Consider the following 25,977-nt stretch of genomic DNA (forward strand, 5'->3'; position numbering starts at 1 on the left):
CAGCAACATGGATGGACCTAGAGATTGTCACACTAAGTCAGAGAAAGACAAATACCACATGGTATCACTTATATGTGGAACCTAAAATACGACACAAATAACCTTATCTACGAAACAATCACAGGCATAGAGAACAGATGTGGCTGCCAAGCGGGAGGGGAAGTGGGGGATGGATGGGTCGGGAGTTTGGGATTAGCAGATGCAAATTATTACATGCAGGACAGATGAACAACAAGGTCCTACTGTAGAGCACAGAGAACTATATTCTATATCCTGTGATAAACCATCATGGGAAAGAATGTATTTACATGTGTAACTGAATCACTGCTGCTGAACAGCAGAAATGAATACAACACTGTAAATCAACTACACTTCATTAAGGTAATAAAATGCAAACAAAACAAACAAAATCCATGGCAACACAGACAGACTGCTCCAAGGTTTGGTCCTGGGACTTTCCTTCCAAAGCTCTGAATTCCAGACACGTCTGAAATCATTACTGGAAAATTTTGCTGAAGCTGGTATTCACGGAACGGGGCTTTCCTCCAAAGAAACACTAAATGCAAGTTTGAGTTCTAGGTCCACCCCCAACTTTACATGGAACCGTCATCATATCTTGCAGAAGTCCAGGTGTCCCCCACTCTCTCACATGCAACACAGGCTAGACGTCTATCCTGGAAACAAGCATTAATCACACAAAGGAGTCCTGTCGCCTTTCTCCTGCAGTTTTAGGTTTACTCTCTTAAATGGCATTTTTGAGAAACCCCTTCAAGATTTGCTGGTCTCACTAACAACTCTTCATTCTCAGCAGGCACAGATATGCACCCGAGGAGAGAAGAATGGAGAGAACTGGACCTTAAGTAAAACGCTGGAAATGTATTTTCCATGGGTAACTTTCAGGACAGCAATTTTTAAGTGGGGCTGGATAATGCAGGGGTTGAGGACACGAACGATGGACCCGGTGCGTCTGGTTCAAATCCCAGGACCCACCCAACCACCCTGTCCCCAGAACTAGATGAAGGCAAATAACCATCTTCGTGCCTTGGAATTTCTATCTATAAAAACGAGGATGATAACAGCTCCCTTGCTCTGAGAATTCCGAGGGTCAGTATGGGTAAAAGTCTCAAAAAGAGTGCCTGGTACAGTAAGCACTGCACCTGTGCAGTGATGATCATCACAGAAATCCTTCTGGACCATGACTGGCTCAACCCAGCGTAATTAAAGAACAAGAGGCTGGAGGCGAGTCTACATTTTGTACAACAGTCTGTGTTAAAAGGTGAGTCATCTTGAGTTGAGTGTGCTGTGAGGAGCTTCAGCGCACGTCCTGAACTGAAGTGTCGGCTCACCCATTTCACGAGGAACTCTGGTCTGAAGGGCCGGTGGCAAGGCCACTGCATGGGGCCCGCTATGCGCAAGTGAAACAGACTAATAAGCACAAAGGGAAAAAAGGTGGATGGGCTAGGTGTGAAGTGAGATTGCCAGATTTATCTCCTGTCCAGGTGAAATGTGGATCCCCTCTAGCAACAGGAGGTGTAAAGAGAGAGGACCTTCAAGATGGCAGAGGAGTAAGACATGGAGATCACCTTCCTCTCCACAAATATATCAAAAAATACATCTAAGTGTGGAACAACTTGTGCAGAATAACTACTGAATGCTGGCAGAAGACGTTAGACTTCCCAAAAGCCGTGTGGCTGACAGGGTCTTGGTGCTCTGGCCAGCTGTCAGGCCTGAGCCTCTGAGGTGGGAGAGCCAGGTTCAGGACACTGGACCACCAGACCTCCTGGCCCCAAGTAGTATCCACTGGCAAGAGCTCTCCCAGAGATCTCCATCTCAACGCTAAGACCCAGCTCCACTCAACAACCAAAAAGCTCCAGTGCTGGACACCCCCTACCAAACAACTAGCAAGACAGGAACACAACCCCACCCATTAGCAGAGAGGCTGCCTAAAATCATAATAAGGTTGCAGACACCCCAAAACACACCACCGGACGCAGTCCTGCCCACCAGAAAACAAGATCCACCCTCAACCACCAGAACACAGGCACCAGTCCCCTCAACCAGGAAGCCTACACAACCCACCGAACCAACCTCACCCACTGGGAGAAGATACCAAAAACAACGGGAACTACGAAACTGCAGCCCGCAAAAAGGGGACCCCAAACACAATAAGTTAAGCAAAATGAGAAGACAGAGAAATATGCAGCAGATGAAGGAGCAAAGTAAAAACCCACCAGACCAAACAAATGAAGAGGAAATAGCCAGTCTACCTAAAAAGGAATTCAGAGTAATGATAGTAAAGATGATCCAAAATCTTGGAACTGGAATGGAGAATATACAAGAAACGTTTAACGAGGACCTAGAAGAACTAAAGAGCAAACAAACAGTGATGAACAGCACAATAAATGAAATTAAAAATTCTCTAGAAGGAATCAATAGCAGAATAACTGAGGCACAAGAACGGATAAGTGACCTAGAAGATAAAATAGTGGAAATAACTACCGAAGAGCAGAATAAAGAAAAAAGAATGAAAAGAATTGAGGACAGTCTCAGAGACCTCTGGGACAACATTAAACGCACCAACATTCGAATTATAGGGGTCCCAGAAGAAGAGAAAAAGGGACTGAGAAAATATTTGAAGAGATTATAGTTGAAAACTTCCCTAATATGGGAAAGGAAATAGTCAATCAGGTCCAGGAAGCTCAGAGAGTCCCACACAGGATAAATCCAAGGAGAAACATGACAAGACACATATTAATCAAACTACCAAAAATTAAATACAAAGAAAAAAATACTGAAAGCAGCAAGGGAAAAGCAACAAATAACATACAAGGGAATCCTCATAAGGTTAACAGCTGATCTTACAGCAGAAAGTTTGCAAGCCAGAAGGGAGTGGAAGGGCACATTTAAAGGGATGAAAGGGAAAAACCTACAACCAAGATTACTATACCGAGCAAGGATCTCATTCAGATTCGATGGAGAAATTAAAACCTTTGTGGACAAGCAAAAGCTAAGAGAATGCAGCACCACCAAACCAGCTTTACAACAAATGCTAAAGGAACTTCTCTAGGCAGGAAACACAAGAGAAGAAAAAGACCTGCAATAACAAGCCCAAAACAATTAAGAAAATGGTAATAGGAACATACATATTAATAATCACCTTAAATGTAAATGGACTAAATGCTCCAACCAAAAGACACAGACTGGCAGAATGGACACAAAAACAAGACCTGTGTATAAGCTGTCTACAAAAGACCCACTTCAGACCTAGGGACACATACAGACTGAAAGTGAGGGGATGGAAAAAGATATTCCATGCAGATGGAAATCAAAAGAAAGCTGGAGCAGCAATTCTCATATCAGACAAAATACTCTTTAAAATAAAGACTACTACAAGAGACAAAGAAGGACACTACATAATGATCAAGGGATCAATCCAAGAAGAAGATTTAACAATTGTAAGTTTTATGTACCCAACATAGGAGCACCTCAATACATAAGGCAAATGCTAACAGCCATAAAAGGGGAAACTGACAGTAACACAATCATAGTAGGGGACTTTTTAACACCCCACTATCACCTAATAAGGAAACACAAGCTTTAAACGACACATTAAACAAGATGGACTTAATTGCTATTTATAGGACACTTCATCCAAAAACAACAGAATACAGTTTCTTCTCAAGTGCTCATGGAACATTCTCCAGGATAGATCATATCTTGCGACACAAATCAAGCCTCAGTAAGCTTAAGAAAACTGAAATCATATCACGCATCTTTTCCGACCACAACTCTATGAGACTAGATATCAATTACAGGAAAAAACCTGTAAAATATACAAACACAAACACACAGAGGCTGAACAATATGCTACTAAATAACCAAGAGATCAATGAAGAAATCAAAGAGGAAATCAAAAAATATCCAGAAACAAATGACAATGAAAACACGACGACCCAAACCCTATGGGACGCAGCAAAAGCAGTTGTAAGAGGGAAGTTTAGAGCAATACAATCCTACCTCAAGAAACAAGAAAAATCTCAAATAAACAACCTAACCTTACACCTAAAGCAATCAGAGAAAGAAGAACAAAAAAACCCCAGGGGCCTCCCTAGTGGCGCAGTGGTTGAGAGTCCGCCTGCCGATGCAGGGGATACGGGTTCGTGCCCCGGTCTGGGAGGATCCCATATGCCGCGGAGCGGCTGGGCCCGTGAGCCATGGCCGCTGGGCCTGCGTGTCCAGAGCCTGTGCTCCGCAACGGGAGAGGCCACAGCAGTGAGAGGCCCACATACTGCAAAAAGAAAAAAAAAAAAAAAAAAAAAAAAAAACCCCCAAAGTTAGCAGAAGGAAAGAAATCATAAAGCTCAGATCAGAAATAAATGAAAAAGAAATGAAGGAAACGATAGCAAAGATCAATAAAACTAGAAGCTGGTTCTTTGAGAAGATAAACAAAATTGATAAACCATTAGCCAGACTCATCAAGAAAAAAAGGAAGAACACTCAAATTAATAGAATTAGAAATGAAAAAGGAGAAGTAACAACTGTCACTGCAGAAATACAAAGGATCATGAGAGATTACTGCAAGCAACTATATGCCAATAAAATGGACAACCTGGAAGAAGTGGACAAATTCTTAGAAAAGAACAACCTTCCGAGACTGAACCAGAAAGAAATAGAAAATGTAAACAGACCAATCACAAGCACTGAAATTGAAACTGTGACTAAAAATCTTCCATCAAAGAAAAGCCCAGGACCACATGGCTTCACTGGTGAATTCTATCAAACATTCAGAGAAGAGCTAACACCTATTCTTATCAAACTCTTCCTAAATACAGCAGACGGAGGAACACTCCCAAACTCATTTTACAAGGCCACCATCACCCGGATACCAAAACCAGACTAAGATGTCACAAAAAAAGAAAACTACAGGCCAGAATCTCTGATGAACATAGCTGCAAAAGTCCTCAACAAAATACTAGCAAACAGAATCCAACAACACATTAAAAGGATCATACACCATGATCAAGTGGGGTTTCTCCCAGGAATGCAAGGATTCTTCAGTATATGCAAATCAATCAGTGGGATACACTATATTAACAAATTGAAGGATAAAAGCCATATGATCAGAAAAAGATGCAGAAAATGCTTTTGACAAAATTCAACACCCATTTATGATAAAAACTCTCCAGAAAGTAGGCATAGAGGGAACTTACCTCAACATAATAAAGGCCATATATGACAAACCCACAGCCATCATAGTTCTCAATGGTGAAAAACTGAAACCATTTCCTCTAAGGTCAGGAACAAGACAAGGTTGTCCACTCTCACCATTACTGAACATAGTTTTGGAAGTTTTAGCCACAACAATCAGAGAAGAAAAAGAAATAAATGGAACCCAAATCGGAAAAGAAGTAAAACTGTCACTGTCTGCAAATGACATGACACTATACACAGAGAACCCTAAAGATGCTACCAGAAAACTACTAGAGCTAATCAATGAATCTGGTAAAGTAGCAGGATACAAAATTAATGCACAGAAATCTCTTGCATCCCTATACACTAATGATGAAAAATCTGACAGAAATTAAGGAAACACTTTATCACTGCAACAAAAAGAATAAAATACCTAGGAATAAACCTACCTAAGGAGACAAAAGACCTTATGAAAGAAATTATGGATGATACAAACAGATGGAGAGATATACCATGTTCCTGGACTGGAAGAATCAACATTGTGAAAATGACTGTACTACCCAAAGCAATCTACAGATTCAATGCAATCCCTAGCAAACTACCAATGGCATTTTTCACACAACTAGAACAAAAAATTTCACAATTTGTATGGAAGCACAAAAGGGCCCGAACAGCCAAAGCAATCTTGTGAAAGAAAAACGGAGCTGGAGGAATCAGGCTTCCTGACTTCAGACTATACTACAAAGCTACAGTAATCAAGACAGTATGGCACTGGCACAAAAACAGAAAGACAGATCAATGGAACAGGATAGAAAGCCCAGAGATAAACCTCCATACCTATGGCTAACTCATGTATGACAAAGGAGCTAAGGATATACAATGGAGAAAAGATAGTCTCTTCATTAAGTGGTGCTGGGAAAACTGGAAAGCTACACGTAAAAGAATGAAATTAGAACCCTCCATAACACCATACACAAAAATAAACTCAAAATGGATTAGAGATCTAAATTTTAGACCAGACACTATATAAAACTCTTAGAGGAAACCACAGGCAGAACACTCTATGACATAAATCACACAAGATCCTTTTTGACTCACCTCCTAGAGAAATGGAAATAAAAACAAAAATAAACAAATGGGACCTAATGAAACTTCAAAGCTTTTGCACTGCAAAGGAAACCATAAACAAGATGAAAAGACAACCCTCAGAATAGGAGAAACTATTTACAAATGAAGCAACTGACAAAGGATTCATCTCCAAAATATACAAGCAGCTCAATATCAAAAAAACAAACAACCCAACCCAAAAATGGGCAGAAGACCTAAATAGACATTTCTCCAAAGAAGATATACAGATTGCTAACAAACACATGAAAGGTGCTCAACATCACTAATCACTTGAGAAATACACATCAAAATTATAATGAGTATCACCTCACACCAGTCAGAGTGGCCATCATCAAAAAAATCTACAAACAATAAATGCTGGAGAGGGTGTGGAGAAAAGGGAACCCTCCTGCACTGTTGTTGGGAACGTAAAGTGATACAGCCACTAGGGAGAAGGAAGAAGAGTAGGGAGGTTCCTTAAAAAACTAAAAACAGAACTACCATACAACCCAGCAATCCCACTGCTGGGCATATACCCTGAGAAAACCATAATTCAAAAACAGTCACGTACCACAATCTTCACTACAGCACTGTTTACAATAGCCAGCACATGGAAGCAACCTAAGCGTTCATCCACAGATGAATGGATAAAGAAGATGTGGCACATATATATACAGTGGAATGTTACTCAGCCATAAAAAGAAATGAAATTGAGTTATTTGTAGTAAAGTGGATGTACCTAGAGTCTGTCATACAGAGTGAAGTAAGTCAGAAAGAGAAAAACAAATACTGTATGCTAACACATATATATGGACTCTTAAAAAAAAAAAGGTTCTGAAGAACCTAGGGGCAGGACAGGAACGAAGACACAGACATAGAGAATGGACTTGAAGACACGGGGAGGGGGAAGGGGAAGCTGGGACGAAGTGAGAGAATGGCATGGACATATATACACTACCAAATGTAAAACAGATAGCTAGTGGGAAGCAGCCGCACAGCACAGGGAGATCAGCTCGGTGCTTGTGTCCACCTAGAGGGGTGGGATAGGGAGGGTGGGAGGGGGACGCAAGAGAGAGGGGATATGGGGACATATGTATATGTATAGCTGATTCACTCTGTTATACAGCAGAAACTAACACACCATTGTAAAGCAATTATACGCCAATAAAGATGTTTAAAAAAAAAAAAAAAGGTGAGTCCTTAATTAACAGCTTAGAGAGCCAAAGGGCAGATGAAGGTGAGGCTGGGAATTACCTCGGCCGTTCTCAGGCTCCAGTGTTTCCCTGCTGTCTTGTGTCCGCCCATGGTCCCCCAAGGCAGGCTTGGGGGCCGCCACGCCCACTGGGGGGAAAGGGCGAGGCACGGGGGGCAGCACAGGCTGGCGGGGGCGGTAAGGCATGCCTGGCGGGCACCCCCGCGAGGAGAGCTGCTGCATGGCGAGCATCTCTGGGCTGTCCAGCATGGAGTCCCCACCCTGCATTCCCCGCAGGGCCTGGGCCGGTGCTCCAAAGAAAGAACCTTGCGTTGGTGCTGGAGGGGGCTGGAACCGATGTCCGCCAGGTTTACAGGGTGGTCGCATGTACCCCGAAGAAGGAACTCCGTGAGGTAGGAAGCCTGATTGTTCTGGCCACTGGTTTGGGGGGAGGGGTGCTCTCATCACTCGGGAATCTATCATGTGACCCAGAGTGCGAGGCTGGTGAGAGGGTCCTGGCCCCATGGGGGGCTTCTCATCTGGCCCCAAGGGTCCTGGATTTGTAGCACCGTGATTCCCATTCCAGACTGCAGAGTGTACTCGACTCAGGTACTTGTAGGATCGGTACATGTGGCTGGGAGGGATTTCTGAACTCTCAGGAAAGGCTGGGGGTCGGGCCGGAGCCCCCCCGTGCCTGGGAGGGATAAAGCCCGGCTGGAAATGAGCTGGGGTATACACAGTCCCCTCCTGGCTGGGGCCGCTCATCTGCCCGAGCAGTGAGGGTCCAGGACGCGATCCCATGTCAGCAAGGGGCGCTAGCCCCCCGCACACTGGCTTCTCGTCAGGGGGGCCTCGGTGGTGGTTAATTCCAGCTGGAGGCTGGTGACAAGAAAAGAGAAGATGTGCTTACCACAAGGTAATGGGAAATTACAAGTCCAATTTAACCTGGGGAGAGACTGTATTTCTGAAACGCACCTTTGCACCTGTGCATGCTGAGCCGTTTGCTTACCTGCACTGCTAAAGGCTGGGGCTGCTGTCCAGGCCCACCGGGGTGCGGATCTGGGGCTCCAGAGGAGACACGGATGGTGGCAGGATCCGCCCCTCGGAGAGGACAAAACGTTCCCTGTCCTGCTGGCCTCTGGAGGGCATGGAGCAAAGCAAGAAGAAGAAGAGAAGAGGCACACCCTTCGCATCCGGAAGACGAATGTCCTGCTGGAGGACAAGGCCGCCTCCTGCTCCGAGCGCACACTCACCACAAGAGGGGCCAGAGCAGGGGCTTCCCGTCCTTGTCTCTCCCCAGAGCCGCCTCCGCCAGTGTTCTCCCCAACTGCTCCCCTCGTGAAGGGTTCACTTACATACTGTATGTACCTCTGTGCCTTTGACTTAAAAGGGGTTAATGCCCGTGTTGAGAATGTGTGGTTCAAATGATTTCAAAAAAGAAGGATTTAAAACAAAGGAAGCATAGAGGAAGGGCAGACGGGGAGAAGAGAGCATCCATAAGCAGGAACACCATTTTGGAAGAGGATCTGATTGAGAAGGCTTCACGCCCCGCCCCCCAGCCCCCAACCAGGGGAAACCACAACAGGACAAAGCCGCTCCTCACCAGCTGGCTTGAGAGGGGTGCCTGGCCGGCTCCACTGTAATGCAGGGGTCCAGGGAGGCCGCCGCTGTTCGGGGTGCCCACCTCGCCAGAGGGCTGCGCAGAGCCGCTGCTCTCACCGGCCCCAGAGGATGCAGCACGGCGCCCAGGGGGCAGCGACTTCCCTCCGTTCTCCGTGGGCTGCTGCTTCCGGCCGGGCGCCTCCGAGTCCCGGGAGCGGGTGCACACGTGGCTGCGTGCAGCCCGACCACGCCTCTTCTCCCGCTTCTCCTCCTCTCTGACCCAGAATTCTTCGTCCGTGTCCCCATCCTCACCAGGAAAATGCTTCAGCATCGCGCGGTGGAAGCACCTCTCCAGGTTGTCCGACATCTTGGTGTACTCTGCGGGGGACCGAGGCCTGAGCTCCGCTGGGCAGGCCCCCAGACCTCCGCCCACAAACACGCAACGAGGCAGCCCCGGGCTCAACTGCGCGACTGCCTGGGCTGCAGCGCTTCCTACATTGTAGGGCTACGGACACGAGACCGGGACAAGAAACCAGAACATGGATTTCTGGCCTCCAGCCTGTGTGGCTGGGACAGTGAGCCCAGTACCCCAAACCAGTAAAAATTGAATTCTTTAAGGCCGAACTGCAGAAACATTAAGTACAACCACTGAATCTTTCTAGTAAAAAAAAAGAAGGCATTGTGAGCTCAAGTTTCAGCACCTGGCGCGACACGGGCTGTGTCATCAGAGGTTTGCTCTGTGATGCAAAGGTGGCTGACGGTGGAGGCTGAGGAGAACCAGAGCCAGGCGGGCCTGGAGGAAGACGAGGACCTGGGCCATCAGCCACCGCTGCCCCTCTGGTCGTGTGGGACGGGACAGGGCCCGGCACGCCCATCCCACAGCGTTAACACACATTCTCTTTGTGGTCCCCGAGAAAGGTGTGAATCTCTAGAAGGTGTGTTTCTAAAAGAGGAGGCGTGTTACTCTTGGTCCTCCTGGTGCACCAGTGTGCGTCCACAGCAACCCCCTCGTGCACTTACCACTACTTTCCCCGTTGTATTTCCGACAATTCCTGAACATAGTCTTCATGTCAGTCACAAACTCCTCCTTGGTACAGTACAAACCTCCATTCAGTTTCTTCTCCATGCTTGAAATGTCCATGGGGACCTACAACAGGACACGTTAATTACCACATGCTGGAGAACACAGCATCCCGCTGTTCCTGCCAGGCAGAGCAATCACACCGTCAGGAGCTGCTCAGAAGCCTGGGGTGCGCCCAGCAACCCGGACCCCTGAGGGGCAGCAGATGATCTGACACACAACAACACAGATCACTAAAGATGCACACACCACAGTCGCGTACAGCTGACAAGGCCACCTCTACCTTAATAATCTGGTAATAGTTAGGGGCATACGATTCATCCACTGGTTCCAAAAAGGGCCAGGAATCCTTGTGAGCCTTCACCACGTCCAGAACTGAGGGCCAAAGAGGAGAGCTGGGTTAACACACCGATGTGGGCACACGCTTAACCAGAACGTGGGAGCTGAGCGTGGGAACTGACCTTTGTACATGGCAGTGAAATCATCGTCCAGCTCAAAGCTGTAAATCAGAAAATAAGAAATTAACGGTAACTGAGACCACCTTCTCTCCTCGGTGCTCTTGATGCAACCTGACACACAGCTCTCTTGCACCCAGATTTGGAACAGTCCCAATAAATCTTTGTTAAGGTAAGTCTGTAACACCGAGAACGCTCCTGAAAATACGATGAGGGTGAGGGTCAGCATACTTGAGCCAAAGAGGACTACCATCTTTTTCATCTACAAAATGATGGTTGGAACTCATTTATGATTCTGTAATGTTCGTGATTTAACAGCACACTCTTTCCCAGGTTTTACTCTACTCTAGTAAGTACTTCTGTGATCTAAAGAATAATAACCCAACAAGTCAGACAGCAGCGGAAGGGGCTCACGAGCACTGGCCACGCCCCCCCGCTCCCCCACACGCCGGAGGCAGGCTTGGGGCCGCTCAACACTCACAGGTCTCTCGTCCTCTTCTCTTCCCGCAGCGGGGAGTGAGGGTCCAAGTGGGACAGCTCGGGCGGGAGCGCCTTGCCCTGAGCCAGCAGCCAGGCCCTCTCTTCCCTGAGCTTCCTTCTCTTGGCACGATCTGCATGAACACAAAGCACAGGTGCGTCTGGGGCTCCAGAGGGGCAGACGTCTGTTCTGAGAGAAGGAAACAAATCACCAAACGTTGCCTTCTGCTCCCTTTGAGTCCTCTCTTTGCTAATTCGGATGGTGCTAGAGATGCAATGCTTTGTGGACCCACTTCCTCTTAGTCTTACCAAGTTCAGGTCGGGGGTGAGGGAGGAAGGCGGCCCTGGACGGGGACGGGGAAGACCAAGAGAGAAGGAAAGCAGAAGGACAGGGACAGGGAAAGGCAGAGCGCTGACTGAGGGTCACCCTCTCTGACAACCCCAAGCCCTTCCTAACTTTCCAGCAAGAAGACAACATCCCCTTTTTAGGACCAGACCTCAACCCAAACGCACCCAGGACGGTACAAGCCCATCGCAGCTCTCGCACCAGCTGTCCCTGCTCAGCGGCCACCCTACCTGTGGCAGCCGGCACACCCTCGCCAGTGCAGGAGGAGGGCTCCTGCGAGTGAGGGAAGAAGCCAGCTGGACGGGCCAGGAGCTGGAAGAGGGAGGGCGTCTTCTGGCTCCCAGCTGCGGCCACAAGGAACATACTTGACACTGCACTGCTGGCCTGCCCGGCCCTCGTGCCAGCAGGGCGGAAGAGAGGCAAGGAATGCAGAACACCATCAGAAGGCAAGACCCAGCGACGGAGAGAGAGGCCCGGGAAGGGGCCCGGTGGCAGCACGACACAGCCCTGAACCTGCAGACAGCGTGCTCTCACCAAGCTCCCTCTGTTCCTACTTCATGCTCATTTATAAATAAACTTTTAAGTGTAAGAGAATCTGTATCTGCTTTAATTAATCAGAGGCACTTTGCTATAAACAACTTTCAAAACTGATTTTTAACTAAGAGAATGATTTCAAGCTTAAAGTATAACTAAATTAACGAATATCCTCATACCAAATAACATTAGGACTCTGATTCTTTACATCGTAAGAAGCACCCTTTCGAGAGACGCGCCTTCCCAAGCACGGGTGAGCCCTCCAGGGTCCACGGCAGGGACCTGCCAGGTGCTCTGTGGAGCCTTTAAAGGCTCAGAGCTACTCCTTCACAAGTGACGCGAGCTACCTCACTCTCACATCGAGGGGTAAATTTTTAGCATTTTTTCTAACCTGATACATATGACGTGGAATTCTGATGTTTCTGTTTGCCTTTGACTGATTGGAATGACACAACGTATTTTCATGTTTATTATCCTCTTCTGTGAATACCCTACTTATATACTTTGCCTTTTTTTCCCTGTGGGTTGTTGGATTTCTAACTGATTTGGAGAAGTGCTTTTAAATAATGTGGATGAGAAGTCTTTGTTAAAACTATGTTCTTCCATAACTGATTGGTCTTTCAACTTTGTTTAAGGTGTTTTAGTCATTTGTAAATTTTAAACAATTAATGTCATCAAATATATCAATCTCCTTCCCTTGCAGTTTGTGCTTTTGTTACTTAAATTCTTTCCGGCCCAGCATCTTAAACACCCTCACCTATGTTTTCTTCAAAAAGCTTTTGGCCTTTAGTCTACCAGGCGGCAATGGTGCTGGCAGTGCCTGGTGAGGAACCAGGTCTGTTCCTGGCTGTCCACTGCCAGGTCTCACTACCCATCTCCACGCCAGTAACACTCTCCCACATTCACGGCAGCTTTTATTCTGTTATCTGGTAGAATGAGTGTCCGGAACATGTCAATTTTTAAAATTATCTTGGCTACTTGGCCCTCTGCTCTTCCGTACGAATTTCAGGAACATAAAATGATTTATTTAATATTTAACATCAAATACTGAGTCAAGGTCAAACTTACCCACTTGTTCAATAATTTTAAGTTGGTTTGTTCAAATCAAATCCAAAAAGGTCCAGACAATGCATTTGGTTGGTATGTCCCTTAAATTTAGTGGAATGTGTAACAGTGTCCTCTCCAATTATCTGATGGAGAAATTGGGTCATTTTGTCTTGGTAGAATTTCCCACGTTCCAGATTTAGCAAGTGGCATTCTCATCACAGTGTTAATGTGCCCTGTGGTAGTTCTATTGAGGGCCTTTGACCAGACAAACAGGTGTGTTTCTTGGCAATGTTATTACACAGGTGATGCTTGTACTTCCTTTTTCATCACCTCAGCAGACACAATATATGGCTACCTTTTCTTCTGTGGTGTTAAATTCCATTCGTGTTTACCTGATCCTTCCATTATAAAGTTCCTATACCTAAAGATCAAACACAGTTCCAAGATAGAAGTAAACTGTAGAGAAAATTATTTGTGTGATTGTTTTCTCAATAATTCCAAGGTATATACCTAGTACTACGTGTAAATATATATGGAACAGAAGTTAATTCAACACATGTAATTGGATGCTTTAGGGCCGAGCGAAAACTACAGGGCAGGTAGCAAACTACTTTTGTTTACACACACACACACACACACACACACACACACACACACACACACACACACACACTCTCTCTCTCTCTCACTCTCTCTCTCTCTCTCTCTCTCTCTCTCTCTCTCTCTCTCCCTCTCTCTCTCTCCCTCTCTCCCTCTCTCCCTCTCTCCCTCTCTCCCTCTCTCCCTCTCTCCCTCTCTCCCTCTCTCTCTCTCTCTCTCTCTCTCTCTCTCTCTCTCTCTCTCTCTCTCTCTCTCTGTCTGTAAAGGGCCCTGGAGGCCATACACAGCCCTGCATGGCCTCCACGGCCCTTTACAGAAAGTTAGCTGACCCTTACTTCAGGGCATTAGGACTCAGCAGTCTCCCGGAAGCTTGGTTGAGGAAAGCTTTCTCTAGATCCACTGTTTCATTACTTGTTACTCTAATACTAGTATTTCTGCTACATTTATTGACCGAATTCTTCTTTTCTCATCAATTATTTTCATATTCAAAATAAAACATAAAGAGGAAACAAAATGTTTCATCCTTCGATTTTTACCAGTTACTGTTTAAAACTTTTATTCTATTCATTTAAACTAAACAGACAGACCAACATAACCCAGTTCTCTCAATTCCCCACCAACACTCTGCCTCCCATGACCAACAATCTGTTCTATCTAATGAGCTTTTTTCTTTAGAGATTACACATATAAAAGGGCTCATACTGTGCTTGTCTTTCTCTGACTTATTTCTCTTAGCATAATGCCCTCTAGGCCCACTCATGTTGTGGCAGATGGCAGGATTTCATGCTTTTTTTTTAATTGCTAAACATTACTCCATTGTGTGTGCACCAACTCTTCTTTATCCATCTAGTGATGGGCACTTAGGTGGCTTCCATATCTTGACTATTATACATCTTGCTATGAACATGGGTGTACATGTATCTTTTATTATAATTAGTTTTTGTTTTCTTCAGATAAATACCCAGAAATGGAATTCCTGGATCATACGGTAGTTCTATTTTTCACTTTTTGAGACATCTCCATAGTGGCTGCACCAACTTACATTCCCACCAACAGCGCATGAGGTTTTGCTCTACTCCACATCCTCGCCCACACTGGTTGTCTCTTGTCTTTTTGATACTAGCCATTCTGACAGGTATGATGTGGTACCTCATCGTGGTTTTGATTTCACATTGAGCATCTTTTCTATGTCTTCTTGGGAAAAATGCCTATTCAGGTCCTCCTTTTTTTAAAAAATAAATTTGTTTGTTTATTTATTGGCTGCGTTGGGTCTTCGTTGCTGCACACGGGCTTTCTCTAGTTGCGGTGAGCAGGGGCTACTCTTCGTTGTGGTGCACGGACTTCTCATTGCCATGGTTTCTCTTGTTGCAGAGCACAGGCTCTAGGCACATGGGCTTCAGTAGTTGTGGCACGTGGGCTCTAGAACACAGGCTCAATAGTTGTGGCGCATGGGCTTACTTGTTCCGTGGCAAGTGGGATCTTCCCGGACCAGGGATCAAACTCGTGTCCCCTGCATTGGCAGGTGGATTCGTAACCGCTGCGCCACAAGGGAAGTCCCAAGGTCCTCCATTTTTTAATCGAATTGTTTGGGGTTTGGTGGTTTTCTTTGTTTTGGGGGGTTTTTTTTGCTATTGACTTGTGTAAGTTCTTTACCTGTTTTGGGTATTAAGACTTTATTAGGTATATGATTTGCAAATATCTTCCCCCAATCAGTAGGTTGTCTTTTCATTGTGTATAGTTTCCTTTGCTGTGCAGAAGCTATTTCGTTTGCTGTAGGCCCACTTGTTTCTTTCTGCTTTTGTGGCTTTTGCCTTTGTAGTAAGATCCAAAAAACCATCGCCAAGACAAATGTCAAGGAGCTTACTGCCTATGTTCTCTTCCAGGAGTTTTACGGTTTCAGGTGTTACATTCAAGTCTGTATGTCATTTTGAGTTAATTTTTGTGTATGGGGTGAAGCAGTGGTCCAATTTTTTATTTTTTATTTTTGGTTGCACCAGGTCTTAGTTGCAGCCAGTGGGCTCCTTAGTTGTGGCATGTGAACTCTCAGTTGCAGCATGCATGTGGGATCTAGAATTCCCTGACCAGGGATCGATCATGTGTTCCCTGTGTTGCAAGGCAGATTCTTAACCACGGCATCACCAGGGAAGCCCCAGTGGTCCAGTTTTTCCAAAACCATTTATTGAAGAGACTGTCATTTCTGCATTGTATATTCCTGGACTGGTCCTGGACTTTTGTTTGTAGGAAGGTTTTCTTGATGACTAATTCAATCTCCTTACTAGTAATTAATCTGTTATGATTTTCTATTTCATCATGATTCAGTCTTGGTAAGTTGTATGTTTCTAGGAATTTATCCATTTCTTCCAGGTTGTCCAGTTTGTTGGCAATGTTAACTGTTCTCAGTAGTCTCATATGATCCTTTGTATCTCTCTGGCACCAGTTGTAGTATCTAGTGTTCACTTCTGATTTTATTTATTGGAGTCCTCTTTTTTCTTGTGAGTCTAGCTAAAGGTCTGTCAGTTTTGTTCATCCTTTCAAAGAATCACCTCTTGGTTTCACTCATCTTTTCTAATTCTTTTTAGTTTCCGTTTCATTTATTTTTGCCATGATCTTTATTTCCTTCCTTCTAACTGTGGGCTTTTTATGTTCTTCTTTAACTGGTTCCTTGAGGTGTGAAGTTGGTTTGTGTATTTGAGACTTTACTTTTTTCTTGAGGTAGGCATTTATCAAAACATTCTTCTTAGAACTGTTTTTGCCGCATAATTTTTGGTATCTTACATTTTCATTTTTGTCTTAAGGTATTTTGATTCTCTTTTGGATGTTCTTTTACCCATTGGTTGTTCAGGAGCACACTGTTTAATCTCCCCATGTTTGTGAATTTAATCTCCCGATGTTGTGAGTTTTCTTCATGTTATTAATTTCTAGTTTCATACCAGTGTGCATTGAAAATATTTCGATCCTATTAAATGTATTAAGATTTTTTGGTGGCCTAATGTTTCATCTATCTTGGAAAATTTTCCACGTGCACTTGAAAAGAATGTGGATCCTGTTGCTTCGAAATGGAATGTTCTGCAAATATCTGTTAAGTCCATGTCTATCTGGTCTAACATATAACTTAAGGTTTGTGTTTCCTTATTGATTTTCTGTCTAGATAATCTGTCCATTGATGTCAGTGGGGTATTAAAGTCCCCCACTATTATTGTTTTGCTGTCTATCTCTCCCTACAAGTCTGTTAATATTTGCTTTATATATTTACATACTCCTCTGCTGGGTGTACAAATATTGACAAATGTTGTATCTTCTTGAAGACTGACCCCTTTTTCATTATGTAAAGCCCCTCTCTATCTCTTACTACAGTCTTCTTTTTTTTTTTTTTTTTGCGGTATGTGGGCCTCTCACTGTTGTGGCCTCTCCCGTTGCGGAGCACAGGCTCCGGATGCACAGGCCCAGCGGCCACGGCTCACGGGCCCAGCTGCTCCGCGGCATGTGGGATCTTCCCAGACCGGGGCACGAACCCATTTCCCCTGCATCGGCAGGCGGACTCTCAACCACTGCGCCACCAGGGAAGCCCTACAGTCTTCATTTTGAAGTTTATTCTGTCTTATATATGGACAGCTACTCCAGATTTTCTTGTGGTTTCCATTTGCATAGGTATCTTTTTCCATCACTTCACTTTAGTCTGTGTATGTCCTTACATTTAAAGTGAGTTTCTTGTAGGCAGCACATAGATGGGTCTTGTTTTTTCTTTATCCATTCAGCCACTCTGTGTCTTGTGATAGGAGAATTTAGTCCATTTACATTTAAAGTAACTATTGGTAGGTATGTACTTATCGCCATTCTGCTGCTTTCTGGCTGCTTCTGTAGTTTGTTTCTTTCTTCTCTTGCTCCCTTCCTTTGTGGTTTGGTAACTTTTTTTAGTGATATGCTTATACTCATTTCTCTTTATCATGTATTTACTGTAGGTTTTTGTGTTGTGGTTACCATGAAGCTTACATATAATAACTTACATCTACAACAGTCTATTTTAAGTTGTAACAACTTAAATTCAACCCCATTCTAAGCTCATCATTTTTACTCCCCACTCCCATGTTTTATACTTTTGATGTCATGTTTCACATCTTTTTATCTTGTTTACCCTTTAATTATTATAATCATATTGTTACTAGGTGTCTTTTAACCTTCATACTAGCTTTATAGGCAATTAATCCACCACCTTTATTATGTATTTACTTTTCCAGTGAGATTTATCCTTTCATATGTGTCCCTGTTACTAATAAGCACCCTTTCTTTTTAATTTAACAAAGTTCTTTCAACATTTCTTACAAGTGGTGATGAACTCCTACACTTTTGCTTAAATGCAAAGCTCTTAATGTCTCTAATCTGAACGATGTCTTTACCAGGGAGAGAATTCTTGGTTATAAGTTTTTCCTTCACCACTTTGACTATATCACGCCTACAAAGTTTTGCTGAAAAATCTGTTCACCTTCTTATGGGGAAAGAGGGTGGGGTTTCCTTTGTATGTGACAAGTTGTTTTTCTCTCCTTGTCTTTAACTTTGGACAACTGAGCTATAATGTGCCTTGGTGTGGGTCTCTTTGAGTTCTTGGATGTCTGTTTCCTTCCCAAAGGACAGGAAGTTTTCAACCATCGAGTCTCTGCCTGAACCCCTCATTTTGGTTATTGTATTCTTCAGCTCTGAGACTTCTCTTTGGCACTTTTAAATACTTTCCTTCTCTGTTGAAGTTCTCACGTGTTCATGCATTCTCTTCCCCAGTTTGGTGAGCATCTTTATGACCATTACTTTAGCTCTTTATCAAGTAAATTAGTTCTGTCTCATTAAGGCTTTTTTCTGAGGTTGTAATCTATTCTTTCATTTGGAACATATTCCTCTGTTTCTTCATTTTGCTGGACTCTGTGTTGATTTCTGGGCAGAAAAGGAAACAACTGCCTCTCCCAGTCTTGAAGGTGGGGCCTCATGTAGGAGATGAGCCTTTTTGTTCAGCTCTTCCCAGCTCGTGGTCTCTCAAACCGCTGTGCTTGTCCAGGCAGCCTGATGTATTTTAGTGGCTCCCAGTAGTTGAGGGTGTGCCAAGACTTGTCAGTGTCCCAAAGGGGAGGGTCTCAGCACCCAGATTCAGACTGACTGGACACTTTCCTCTAAAGTTCACAAACATAAAGGGCTGTGAGCAACTGCAAGCCTGAGCCCCACTGGCCACCAGAGCCAGGGACCTGCAGTGACCCCTGAGTGGCAGTCACAGACAAGTGTATAAACTCTCTTCTGGGGGCCCAACTCGGGGAAAGTGGGAGACGGCAGGCACCCACAGCCTCCAACCTACGAGAGCAGCTCTGCACGCCCAATCTAAGCCTGCCCCTCAGGCTGAAGCTCCAGGACAAGCAGGGTGGCCTCCATCACATGAGAGCATGGAGTGTGCCAGCCTGTCCCAAACCGGCCCTCCGCTCACCACAGTCCCGTGGGACCCAGGAATACAAGCCCCTTTGGCCACCAGAGCCAGGCATTCAAGGGGTGAACCATGGGTGTCAGATGCACGTAAAGCCTCCCTCCAAGAAACCTGGGCTCTGGAGGGCCCGCCCTCTGACGTCTCTGTAAAGGATTCGGGGGCCCCTAGATGCAGGCTTAATTACAAACCTACCCCTCAGGCCGCAGCCATGGTGATCAGCTAATAAGTCTCCACCAGAAAGACTGAGCTCCTGGTCTATAGTCTTTTGCTGTGCCCTGGGGGTAAAGAACCTGCTGTATAAAATAAATAAAATTTTTTAAAAAAGAAAAAGGGAATCCTTCTGATGTTTTCCTATTAAGTAGAATGTTTGCTTACATTTAAGAAAATAGATATTGGTTAAGGAAGTTCCCTTCTAAGTTTTCAGAGGAAACCAGAAAAGAACACAGGAGCCATCAGAAGCTGGAAGAGGCACAGGAGGGTGTGACCCCAGAGTCTCACTAACACCCAGATTTCAGACTTCCAGCCTCTAGAGCTGTGAGACACTTACTTTCTGCTGTTTTAAACCACCTAGTTGTGGTAATTTGTTATGGAAGCCCTAGGAAACTAAAACAAAATCCAATCCCATTTCCTCCTGAACCCTACCTGCTGCTCCCGAGAAGTCTGCTCTCTCTGTACAGAACATCCTCTTTTCCCACCTGGCAATGGGCCGTGTGCCCCATGCTGTGGCCCCCGGGTCTGTGTTCTGTCCAGTTCATCTCTCATCTCTCCACCAGTCCTATCCAGTATCTCCTCTGCCCCATCACCTGACCCTTCCATCTCACAGCCATGGACAGACACACCCTGGAGCTCCGGACTGTGACCCGTGAGTCAATTATCAAGCGGTTTCCCCACTCTCTGCCGGCTTGATATTCCGCCACAGGGAGCACTGGAGGGGACGGGAGACGGCGGGGAGTTGGGGGGGATGGATTTCTTCCCCCCTGGGTGCTCTTCAACAGCCCGCCAGCTTGTCCCTCCTTAGGAAGACGTCCATCATTGGGAAGGCACAGCTGGCAGTCCCAGAACCGGGCTGGCACCTGCCCTGAGACTGAGGTCCAGCTTGCGAGCCCCTCCTCACCTGCGGGTCTGATGACCCCAACCCTTCTCTTTATTCCCCTGCCTCAGACCCTTTCAGCTTTTGTATTTCTCTAACTTGCATTAAAACAAAGACCCACGTGAAATTCTCCACTGAAGCATCTCTGTGACCGCACACTGAACGATGGACCAGAGGCGACTTCTCCTGCCACGTCCACCCTCTTTATCTCCGTGATGCGTTCTGCACAAGCCCCACGCAGCCCTTCCAGTGTGATTCTCTCGTCAGGTCTAACTAAGCGTTAGAGCCCAGTTATCAAGTTATTATTCCAATGACCATATCTACATTTCTAGAAGTTCTTTCAATATTTGTTTCCTTTGAATCTGCCTGTACTTGCCTCAAGGTTATTTCTTCCTGATGTTTCCAATTTCTTCTTTTTTATACCTGGTAATGCTAAATATGTTGCTACTTGGCCTGCGGCACCCGCCAACCCCCTGCTCACAGCGGTGCTTCCTCCCGTCCACTCCTCCTCAGCACGGGTTTGTGCATGGTCATCCTGCCCGGGTCAGAGACCCCCCGACGGGCTGCTCCACACCCACACTTCGATCTGACAACCTGTCCCACTCACTTACCGCTGTCTTTAATCCCCCTAAAAGCAGCTTCTGACAATTTTCCTTACTTGGTTATGATTTCAAAAATGTTCTTAAACAGGGTATTTACACAATATCAGACCAAGTATTATATCAAATAACAAACAGAATCTCCACATAATTGAGGCAAGAAGAATTTTTAGGTTTCGCATCAACCACACTGAGAACAAGGAAGCCTCAATGTCCCCTTCCATACGGGCTCATTTCACTTAGCATGAGTATTAGTCAGAATCCAGTCGTGTAACCTCCTTTTTATACAAAGACAATCCTAGTAAATAGCAGTATATTTATTTGGCCTTTTCCTTTTCTTTTTGCTTTTTAAAAATTTTAGTGAGAAATATAAAAATGTACCTTTTTAACCATTTTAAGTGTATGATTCAGTAGCATTAGGTACATTCACAGTGTTGTACAACCATTACCGTTATCTACCTCCCAAACAAAACAGAACGAAACCAAACTCGCAGATACAAAGAACACAAAGAAGGGGAGCCAGGGTGGGCGAAATGGGAGACGGTGTCAAGAGGTGCAAACTACCAGTGACAAAACAAGTCAGTCCTGGGGATGTGATGTACACTGTGGTGACCACAGTCCGCAACACTGGACTGTGTATGTGAAAGCTACTCTCATTAAAAGAAATCAAATTCTTAACTTATTGTGGTGATAATTTTGCAATGTACATAAATGTCAAATTCTGTTTATTCCTGAAAATAAGGGAATGGTATACGCCAATCATACTTCAACTTAGAAAAAAGTCAAATGACAATGATACCTAATAAGAATTCCACTGAAAATTACAGAACTCTATTGAAAAATATAAAGAAATAAAAGCATAGTTACTATTTTGAGGAATTTAAATCTAGCACTGGAAATAAATTATGCAAAATCTCAACCTATGATATACCACCAAATGTGGCACAGGCTACATTAGTAGATTAAATGCACTAAGCGTTCTAGAATGAAGAAACGATCAAGGTCAGAATAGGGTTAGCCTACTAAGAATCAGAAGGCACGGCTTCCCTGGTGGCACAGTGGTTAAGAATCCGCCTGGTAATGTAGGGGACATGGGTTCGAGCCCTGGTCCAGGAAGATCCCACATGCTGCAGAGCAACTAAGCCCGTGCACCACAACTACTGAGCCTGCACTCTAGAGCCCACGAGCCACAACTACCGAAGCCCGCGCACCTAGACCCCGTGTTCCTCAACAAGAGAAGCCACCAAAATGCGAAGCCCAGGCACCGCAACAAAGAGTAGCCCCTTTTCGCCACAACTAGAGAAAGCCCACGCACAGCAACGAAGATACAACGCAGCCAAAAATGAATAAACAAATAAAATAAAAAAGAAAAGAATCAGAAGGCAATACCCTAGGAATGAGAGGGGAAATCACATGATAAGGCCAGAATCCTTTAAATTTTACAGCCAAAATGTGTTTAAAATTTGCATGTTAACACTGCATTAAAAAGCCAAATCTGGGACTTTCCCAGTGGTCCAGTGGTTAGGACTCAGCACTTCCACTGCCAGGGCCCAGGTTTGATCCCAGGTCAGTGAACTAAGATCCTACAAGCCATGCAGTGGGGCTGGGGGCGGGCGGGGGAGCCAAATCTGTGTTATGCTATTTTATTTAAACTTTTAAAAAGTTCAATTGGACTTCCCTGGTGGGAAGAACCCGCCTGCCAATGCAGGGGACACGGATACAAGCCCTGGACCGGGAAGGTCCCACATGCCTTGGAGCAACTAAGCCCGTGTGCCACAACTTCTGAGCCCACATGCCACAACTACTGAAGCCCATGCACCCAGAGCTTGTGCTCCGCAACAAGAGAAGCCACCGCAATGAGAAGCCCGCCCACCACAATAAAGAGTAGCCCCTGCTCATCACAACTAGAGAAAGCCCACGCACAGCAACGAAGACCCAACGTAGGCAAAAATAAATAAATTTTAAAAATAAATAAAAAGTTCAATACATTTACTTAAAATACTGGTCTGTATTTAAGAAAGCCAAAATGCTCTGCTATCCAGTGATTTATCAAGTTCAGCTTATAAACACCACTGCATCTAACATATGTGCCTTAAGTACAAAGGTTAGAAACCCCGCACACCCCGCGCACTCCGGGGCAGGGCGAGGCTTTTCTTAAGTACATCTCCTCTGTGTGTAAGGTTATTTCTGTGAGAGTCACCTTTTTTCAATTCCACACGGGACTGTGGCGGAGCCGAGAGTGAAGGCAGGGATGGAAGGACCCCAGGACGGCAAGGGCAGTGCGGGGCTGGCCCCGAGCCAGCCAGACGGCAGGGCTCCCAGGACACCCCCCCCCCCAACCCGGACAGCCCTGCTGCCGGAGCCCTGGGCAGAGCCCTCCTACCTTCCACAGCCTTGACCCTTTCCTCCAGCTCCCGTTTCCTCTCCTCCTTCAGCAGCTGCTCCTGCTCCTTCTTCTGCACCGCCAGGAGGATCTGGCGCTCCTCCTCCTCCTCCCTGCGCTTCTGTTTTTCTATCCTGCTGAGCACAGGGGTCTCCTGCGAGGGGCCAAGAAGTTCAGTCAACACACAATAAAGCAACACCACGTCCTTGAGTAAAGATTCCACGTTTTCTATTCAGCATATAGTGTCAGACAGCTGGGTGGCTTACAACCTAGCTACAAGTTCATCTTCTCATCTGTACAATCAATGAATGGATGCAGACACACACTCACATTAAGACACAGTGGGGATCAGAACAGGTAAAGGCTTGGGCCCGATGACTGACCTAATTTGTAGTCTTTGGGAGATAATCTGGAGAGCAGACCGGAGCATAGAGGAGACACCACTCTTAGATTTAATCTTTGATAAAAGTGGTATCTTAAAAAGCATCTTCGGACTTCCCTGGTGGCGCAATGGATGAGAGTCCACCTGCCGACGCAGGGGACACGGGTTCGTGCCCCGGTCCGGGAAGATCCCACATGCCGCGGAGCGGCTGGGCCCGTGAGCCATGGCTGCTGGGCCTGTGCGTCCGGAGCCTGTGCTCCGCAAGGGGTGGGGCCGCAGCAGTGAGAGGTCCGCGTACCGCCCCCCAAAAAAAGCACCTTCATCTAAATAACTATGAGAAGGATAAGCTATAGCACAATTTCAATAACGTGCACGCCTGCGGACTCCTAACGTTTGTACTTTTCTTTACTAATCAAACAGTAAATAAAATGGAGGGTTCGGTGGGAAGGGCCACCATTTTGCCTTAAGATACAGAGAAGAGATGAAGGGGAGAGCACAGAAATGCATGCGTCCCTCAGACTGGCGAGCTTTCCCCTTGTTTGCCAGCCCAAACAGCATTAAAATATAATGATGTCAGGTGGTTAGTGCGAATGCGATTGCCTAAAACTTTAAGGAAAGAAAAGGAAAACAGGACCATTACCATCATAATTTCTGAAAGTTTTACTCTGGACATTTCCAACATAGCTAGTTCTGAGCCATTCTGTAGCCCAGAACACTCAAACTAGGACTGAAATCGTTATTTTCAATTTCTTCCCTTGACTTCTGTGCTGATGTGTAAGGTAGAACTTTTTCTTTTTTAAAATTGAAGAGGTAATAACTGTTGCCTGCAACAGAGAACACCTGTAAGTTGCACAGACACAGAAAAATGAATCAGGTGTCTACAAAGGGAAAATGCCAGTTACCCTTACAGAAAAGATAATGATTATCCCACGTTAGGTAAAACTAAATCAGGAATATGACTTTTTCTTAACAGATCTTTTCAGTAGGAAGAAGACCTAATAAGAATCTTCTATGCTAGATATCTGTATTCTATGGAGATTACACAAGTGGTCTTAACGTGGGGGAAAAAAAAGATGACAGCCGACTGCCATCTATACAAAGTCATAAAACACTGAAACCACTCTCGTTGAAATTTTCTACCTTTTTTTTTTATGGTCCTTAAAACTTGTTTCAATTGTCATTTGACTCATAATTAGGAAAGCGGTCTTGCCTAGATAGTAGACCTTCTGAAAGTCAAAGGTTTTACTGTTCAGATTCTGAGCCTGACTTTAAAAAAGGTGGCTACTTGACAAGGTAAAAATATGAACTGAGTAAGAGAAGAGAGATGAAAATGAAAAAAATGTTAACCATTATTACTGCACACATGACACGGTAGTCAGCCACCCAAACAGAATTAAACAAAGTTCCCTAAAATCTTTCTCCTGTAACTAGAGTGGGCAGTGTACACGAGCTAGATGCCCTTTGTGACACTGGGCTGCCGCTGGCATTGCACACAGACAAGCCTCCTAAGGCTGGGGAAGCACCTTCCCTTGCACTGCCCCCAGCTCCACAGGTCCCTAATTATTCCAACTTTGGGGCAACATCTTTACCTAGTTGAGAAGTTATAGTGGAGCTACTGTTAACAAAGCAAAAGCAAACCAGAAAAATGCGCCTTTACTCTTTTCAGCTGTACAGTGATTCCAGGCAGACGCCCCTAAGATGTCAACTGATAGGGTGGCAGAAAGGCAGGGGATAGAGGAACACAAGCCTCGCCAAACAAATTATTTCATTCAAAGAAAAGTGCACTGCTTTCTACACTTCAGACCCAATGAAAAAGCAGAGACAAACAAGCACATATAATAACCACTAGTTATTCACTGCATACAATGATGACAGCAATGTGTGTGTCCTGCCCCTGCCTAACAAAGGGTGGCATGAGAAGTGCTCTCCCTTCAGCCAGAACAAAGACATACTAGAGAGGATCAGCATCTCAGTGAGGACTGAGGACACAGCCCAAGGACTGGTCACCAAAGAGTCACCTGGTCAGCAAACAAGAGAGGCACCGCACGCGTGAAGACAACGGAAGGAGGGGAAAAGGGGAAGATAGGTAATTACGTACATCCTAAGAATATCTACACAATTTTCTCAACAAAGACAACGACGTACTATTCTTAATATGGGAAGATGTCTTACAAAGCAGTTAACAGTAGCCCCCACCAAAAAAATGAAACATGAATACAAAATTCACGGAAGTAGATAAAACACATCCATGATCATAAGGAAAAGCAAAACAGCCTCTTCACTTACAAAACTGTAAAAGATGAAAAAAGTAACACGTCTGCAAAGACATGGTAACATGGACGCCCTCAATGAGCTGGGGACACAGATCTTCTGGAGGACAAGATGGACACACATATCAGGAACCCTGAACAGAGTAATTGCACTGCTGTGACTTTAT

At 45.2% G+C, this 25,977-nt stretch overlaps 1 protein-coding gene across 2 annotated transcripts in view; it reads right to left on the minus strand.

Moving 5' to 3' along the window:
* Window positions 1–25,977, minus strand: part of CECR2 (CECR2 histone acetyl-lysine reader) — a gene marked incomplete at its 5' end in the record, with an annotated part of 159,155 nt that overhangs the window by 8,258 nt on the left and 124,920 nt on the right. For both annotated transcript variants that reach the window (XM_081249323.1, XM_081249322.1), the window contains 8 exons: window positions 7,552–8,368; window positions 8,499–8,627; window positions 9,093–9,469; window positions 10,112–10,238; window positions 10,456–10,547; window positions 10,634–10,671; window positions 11,109–11,238; window positions 23,159–23,312. In XM_081249323.1, coding sequence (XP_081105449.1) covers window positions 7,552–8,368; window positions 8,499–8,627; window positions 9,093–9,469; window positions 10,112–10,238; window positions 10,456–10,547; window positions 10,634–10,671; window positions 11,109–11,238; window positions 23,159–23,312 — 1,864 coding nt within the window. The remainder of the gene's footprint in view (window positions 1–7,551; window positions 8,369–8,498; window positions 8,628–9,092; window positions 9,470–10,111; window positions 10,239–10,455; window positions 10,548–10,633; window positions 10,672–11,108; window positions 11,239–23,158; window positions 23,313–25,977) is intronic.

This window comes from Mesoplodon bidens (assembly GCF_964165515.1).
Source record: "Mesoplodon bidens genome assembly, chromosome: 11".
Classification (NCBI taxonomy): Eukaryota; Metazoa; Chordata; class Mammalia; order Artiodactyla; family Ziphiidae; genus Mesoplodon; species Mesoplodon bidens.